Here is a 6,454-nt window from a genome sequence, read left to right as displayed (position 1 = left end):
ATCTAATCCAAACAGGACTTGATTTGACTAAAATATACATAATCATTCATGCACTTGATAAAAGAGGACCAGATTGATTTTTTTTTTCTACTAATGTGAAGGCATCACTTTTGCCTTGGTCAGATGCAGCACATTTAAGATTCACTCATGGCCATTATTGTTTCATTTGAATAAAATGAAATACTGTAGCTGTTCTTCAGCTGTTCAGGTTCTTAGTTCAACATATTGGCCTGTTTTGTCATTTTTGCCATTTTTATTTTTATTAGACAGGGCAGCTCAGGAGAGGCAGGAAGTGCAGGGAGGAGACAGTAGGGACCTACATGCAGCAAAGATTCGAGGTCGGATTCAAACCCACAGCCACATGGGGCACTAAACACAACCGCCAGGCCATCAGCGTTGCCATTTTGGCTTGTTTTTTATGGCTGTAGTTGATATTAAAAGAATTTTGTCAGCATGAAAGGATGCGCTCATTATATTCACCCCTACGTTTTGTTTGATTGTGTAATGTATAACCTTCTGCTCTGTCTAAGAATGATCCCCTTCAATCCTAATCAAGTACAACTATTCTTTAACTGACACATTCATACAGGAGAAATATTAAAAAAATATAACATCTTTAATAATTACTTTGATTTCTTTCACAAACAGATTTTCACAGACACATTTAGAGTTGCACGGTTGTATAAAAGAGTGTGATGTATCACCCTGAAGCAGTTTTATGAGACAGAAGTCTGGACAAAATTCGTCTCGTTTGTTGTGTTTTTGCTAAGCAAAAATGGCCTTGAAAGGCTTCACAAACATGATACGTAACTGCCAAAAAAGCCTTCATAGAAAGTAGTACATCTGGATACTAAACATGGCTTTCACACATCATGCAATACTTTGAAAAGAAGTGTCTGAACCATAAGCCCATTTATCGGCTTTCCCAGGATTCTTAACCTCATCAATAGTATTACACTAATTTCAGTCCTTTAAAACCAGGCTACAAAAGACAACGATAAGCAATCAAAAGCTTTGAAGCAAACAGTACATTTTTTAAGGCTGGTCTGTTGTTTTCCATTTAAGAAAAATGATTGTCATACTCCTCAAACAGAACACAGGGCATTTTTGCATAATATGTCAGCATACACAACACAAGTGTAGAAATGGATGGGTATTGACACAGTGAACTCTCCATATGAGTTTTAAAAATTCTTTCAATAAATTATGAATGCTTTCTTTGTTAATCATACATAGCGACTTTACGAATATTGCTAAGCTTGAACAGACTAAGTATTTATGTAATCACTTTCCACACTGTTACTGTGGCAGATAGAGTATAGGACTGCAAATTGATTAAAAATATGAGGAAATAAAGTCTTAAACTGTTGTTTGTTACAATTCATACCAATGCAAACATTTTTTATATAAACTTGTAAAACATTCAATACAATATATTTATACATAGGACCTTACATTGAGTAATCGTCAAAGAGTTGCTTCTATGACCTTGTAATAAAGCTGTTATTACCTTGAAGCAGTCTCAAAAACTTCTTTACTTTGGTCTTTTGATGCCAAACATCTGATTATGAGTCATGGATCATAAATATAATTGAAGGTAGAATTGAATGTTTGCCTGTGATAATATTGCAGTAATAGCAATCATATGACAAAGGCAGAAAAAGCAACTTCATTTAAGAATTACACTTCTCACAGTGAGTTTTGTAAACATTCATGTAAACAGTGATTTTGGATGTGTGGACTACTCGAAATCAGATATTTGAGATCTGCCTGAGCCTCTTGTTTACAACCTGCATTGAGTCATTCTTCATTTTTAATGGTATCTCCACTTCTGATCTTTTCTTTCGCTGCCTTTTATATCTCTTGCAGCATATGTAAGATGTCAGTGTGACAACTGAGAAGAAAAGCCCCAGACATGTCACTGAAAGAGCAATGAGGATAGGCTGACAGGGGAACAACTCATACCTCTCAGGTCCATCTGTCATCTGCCCAACATACCAGGGCCTTTCCTCTACCTCAATGTCAGCCTCTCTGGTCAGAAGACTCTGGATGTAGCTCTCGTTGCTCACAGTTTCATTGACAAAGAAGTTAACCATAACTGTTGAGTAAAGGGGCTCAGGCTGACCATGATCGCTGACCTTCACCAAAAGGCTGTAGAGACCCCGGTTACTAAGTTCCCTCTTTAAAGTGATATTTCCCGTTTCGGAGTCTATGGCAAATGACCCTGGTTCTCCACCTTTCCTCTTAATGATACTGTAAGCAATCACAGCATTCATGCCTGTATCCTTGTCCACAGCATAGACCTCTGTGATTGATGTCCCTGGTACTGTGTTGGGAAGTACTAGCATGTAAGACTGATTAGACTGGGGAAAGAGGACAATAGGTGGGTTGTCATTTACATCCAACAATAGCACATTCACCATAGTGACACTTGAAAGTGCAGGCTCTCCACCATCGATTGCCTCAATCCACAGCTGGTATGTCCCTTGTTGCTCACGGTCAAGAGAGGTCCTGGCCCTCAGTGCCCCTCTGCCTGTGTCTATCATAAAAATGTCACTTCCATTGAGAATTGAAAGGGCCACCCAACCATTTTCCCCAGCATCTGCATCCGTTACAGAGAGAACCCCGATCTCACCGTACCCCGGGAAGTTCTCTGGAACAAAGAATGTGAAGTCCTTGTTGATGAAGCGTGGACTGTTGTCATTGCGGTCCTCAACAGTCAACACCACAGTTGCAATCGACTCTCTCCTTGGTGTTCCCTGGTCAACTGCTCTTACGATGAACCGGTATGTCTCCTTCTCCTCACGGTCCAGCGATGTGGTCACTGTCAGAACACCAGTCACACGGTCCACAACAAATATCCCCGGGGCGTCTCCTCCAAGGAGATAGATGACATCCCCTCGGCTTTCACTGTCCGGGTCTGAGGCTTGGAGCTGGGTCAGAAAGGTGTTTGGTGAATTGTTCTCCTCCAAAGACAATTTAACCAAAGACTGCTGAAACATTGGTGCATTGTCATTCTCATCCAATATCTGCACCTTGAGAAAAGTCTTAATGACAAGGTCTCCGTGATTCTTCACAACCACGATAAGCTCATACTCATGTGTTTTCTCATAATCCAAGGGCTCTGTAGTCTCCAGAAGGTATTCATTTTTTAAAAGCTGGTAGGGGACAAGTCTGAATGGACCAGTCCCTTCCAAATGACAGTCCACCCTCTGGTTCAAATCGATGTTCTTGACAGTAAAAAAAGCAATCGGAGACAACGCTGGCTCAGACTCTTTTATAGTTACTACCCCATCCTTCTCAGATGCAATGTACCTGGGCACGAGTGCAGGGGGTCCAGTTATGACTTTGATGATATGGACAGCAACAGTGGCAACAGCAGGGATACAACCAGGACCATTTGCCAGAATGGTGAGTTTGTAGAATGTGTTTGTGCCAGGGTCTATTTTCCCTGCTAGCTTGATCACCCCTGTGATTCTGTCCAAATGGAACAAGCTCCTGGTGTCCCTTGGCACACGTTCGCTGTAAGCATAGCTGATCTGAGCATTAGCACCAAGGTCAGGGTCAAAAGCATGCAGACGGGCCAAATGTGCCCCTTTGGTTGTATTCCCATGCAGAGTGATGTTAATATGTGACTCTGTGAATCGGGGGCAGTTATCGTTCACATCTGTGATTACAATTTTTAAAGTAGCTGCACCCAGTAGAGGAGGGGTCCCTCCATCCTCTGCGATGATATCTGTGATGAATTCAGCCTGGGTCTCCCTGTCCAAAGCCTCTGTGACAATGAGGAAGGGTGTCCGCTCACCCCCCTCATTCTCTTCAACATCCAGTGTGAACATGCCAAAGTCATTAACAAGCCAGTATGTCTGCACTCCATGAAGACCCAGGTCTGGATCAACCGCAGAGTGCTCCACAGCATAACGAGCATTGATGGGTGTATTTTCTGGAACAGATATACAGATCTCATCAACGGGAAACTTTGGCCTGTTGTCATTGACATCCTCAACGTATATTTTAACTTTGATGAGCTGGAAGTACTGTTGAGGCAAAATAAACACATCCAGGGAGAGGATACATCCCCTTCCCCCAGAGTTATCAGGACAGAGCGTCTCCCTGTCAATTTCAGTGGCAGATGTGTAAAGCTCTCCCGTGGTATTATTCAGGTTCACGTACTGATCACTGACCTTCTTCTGCGGCAGATTGAATATAAAGGGGGGCTCAACAGTGACGTCCAAATTTAGGTCTACTGCAATGGCCCCTATGAAGGTCCCCCTCGGTAATCCCTCCTTTATCTTATAGATGAGCTCTTTTGCTTGGCTGAAATTTGCAAAACAGGAAAGAGGGCTGGTGTAAAGCAAGAGGATGCACAATCCCTGTAATACAAGATAATTAAAGATATTAAAGTTTAATCAAAGAGTTGCATGATATTATACTAAATAGTATTTAAAAGTGCTATTGAGTTTTACAACTAGTTGCAGGGCTCCTTTAAAAACGGCACCAGTGATTTGAACTGTAATCATTACACTCTACTCCCACAATTATCTCTTTAGCCTATGAAAAGAAGATGTGTTAACATTACATTAAGTCCTTCAAAAAATAATCTGAGAGTAAAAACAGGACTGTGTAGAAAAAGAGCCATGTAATATTTCAGCATTTAAAAAAAACCCACTTGATTTAACGTTAAAGTGTATTCTGTCTTGAAAATGAATCATCATAAAACTTACCCAAATTCCTCCTTTTTTTCTAAGGCTGGGGTGTTTGCTGTTGAACATGTTTATGTCCGAGTCCAGCACTTTCCACTCAGAGCAGGAAGAACAGCAGCCTAAGTAACGCAGGCATTTTGAGAGTTGAGCAGCACAGACCTCTGCTGAGTGCTATGCCTTATTGCTATCTGACTTGAACAAGTCATTCATCCCAGTGCTGGCTCAGGACACTCCCACCATATGCAAATCAGCCCCTCATGTTAACCAATGAGAGCCCACGGCCACTGGGAAATCTACTTGAGTTCACAGATTCCTTTTTCATGTGCACTATCAAAGCACATCGTCCCACACCTGCACTTTTCTTTCACACCCATGTTGTCACAAGCAGCTGCATTCCTTGTATTCCTGCGGCAGAATGAAAACATATGATTACCAACTGAGCTTATGATGACACGAGAGACTAAGCAAGATGTTAAATATCCACAGTAGAGGGATTACTTTAATCCAGCATTAGTTAAAAATCACTGCTGAAAAAAAAAACTACAGAATGAATTGAAGAAAATGTTTTATGATATAATGATGATGATTTTTTTTACAACACCTAAACCTTGCCTGTTCTTTTTTTTTTGGATGCATGGATTGATATGTTGATTCAGTGCAGCTCAAACCGGGTTTTGCTCAGTTTGCAGTCATTGCAAACAATAACAAAACTGTGAAATGATTGTAATGTTTAGTCTAGTCTAGACAATAAATGCATAACAATAATTGAAAATGTGCAAAAATATAATAAACCAAGCACAGAGGTGATCTTGGCATCATAAGTGGTGCGATGGTCTGATTCTGGATTGAGCCTTTAACTAAATCAACCCGCTAATCCTCATGTGTTCTAAATGCGGGGCCAGCTGTTTGTGGGGATTGGAAGCATACTGCTCAGAGAAATTGAGTGATTGAAGTTCTCTGGTAAAGGGCGGATTGAGACGGTCACACACTCTCATTTTGTCTCACACTGCATCACAAGTGCCTGTTGGAAAAGATAATAACAGCATCTGAGCATTATGCCTTTCCTTTAACTCATGGTCACATCATATTAACAGACAAAATCATTATTTTCTATGAGACACTATGTGTGAACTGTATTTTTTAGTGACAGGGCAACAATATTTTGCTTTGGATATTCTACAAACCCATTATACATTCAGTATTCAGAGTTTTTCGTGTATGTCCTTAGTTCAGAAATATTTCTGAAAACACAGACGTCAGTGAGAGTGGGCTGGAAGGCTGTAGAGCGTGGGAAAGCTGCAGATGAGGGAAATGAGAGTCATTTGAGAGCTGCCTTGAGGTGCAAAGTCTGAGGTGTTCGACTACAGATCATCAGTGAGGATATGGCCAGAGCAGAAGCTTTAGATCAGTGGTTCTCAACTATTGGGTTGTGGACTTGTTTACAGTTGGTCGCAAATTACATTGTGCCAGAAATTGTTAAGTTGTTTCAGACATTTTTATTGTGTTACTTCTCTTTGTTCTTTCACGTTTTCCATCTGAGGTCCAAACTACACTATTTTTCATTAAATAAATCTGACTGGTTTAAAAATATCTAAAATTTGGGTCCTGAGTTGGTAATGGGGCCTGAGTCGAGACCAGTTGAGAGCCACTGCTTTAGAAGACACAAAATAAACATTTTACAAATATAAAGTTTGGAAGGAGAGTATATTTGTTTAAATCCATTACTATGTTGTCGAAAATGATCGGTGTTG

At 40.7% G+C, this 6,454-nt stretch overlaps 1 protein-coding gene across 1 annotated transcript; it reads right to left on the bottom strand.

Annotated features, from left to right (window-relative positions):
• Positions 1 to 597: 597 nt before the first annotated feature.
• On the bottom strand, positions 598 to 4,890 carry LOC132972585 (protocadherin-20). The gene is made up of 2 exons (XM_061035525.1): positions 4,725 to 4,890; positions 598 to 4,373 (listed from the first exon to the last, which is right to left on the bottom strand). Exons 1-2 carry the CDS (start codon positions 4,770 to 4,772, stop codon positions 1,752 to 1,754), a joined length of 2,670 nt encoding a protein of 889 aa, XP_060891508.1. The 5' UTR covers positions 4,773 to 4,890; the 3' UTR covers positions 598 to 1,751.
• Positions 4,891 to 6,454: the final 1,564 nt, after the last annotated feature.

The sequence above is a fragment of the Labrus mixtus genome, chromosome 1 (genome assembly GCF_963584025.1).
Source record: "Labrus mixtus chromosome 1, fLabMix1.1, whole genome shotgun sequence".
In the NCBI taxonomy this organism is placed as follows: domain Eukaryota; kingdom Metazoa; phylum Chordata; class Actinopteri; order Labriformes; family Labridae; genus Labrus; species Labrus mixtus.
Note: the sequence above shows the minus strand (reverse complement) of the source record. Positions and strands in the feature narration are given on the sequence as shown.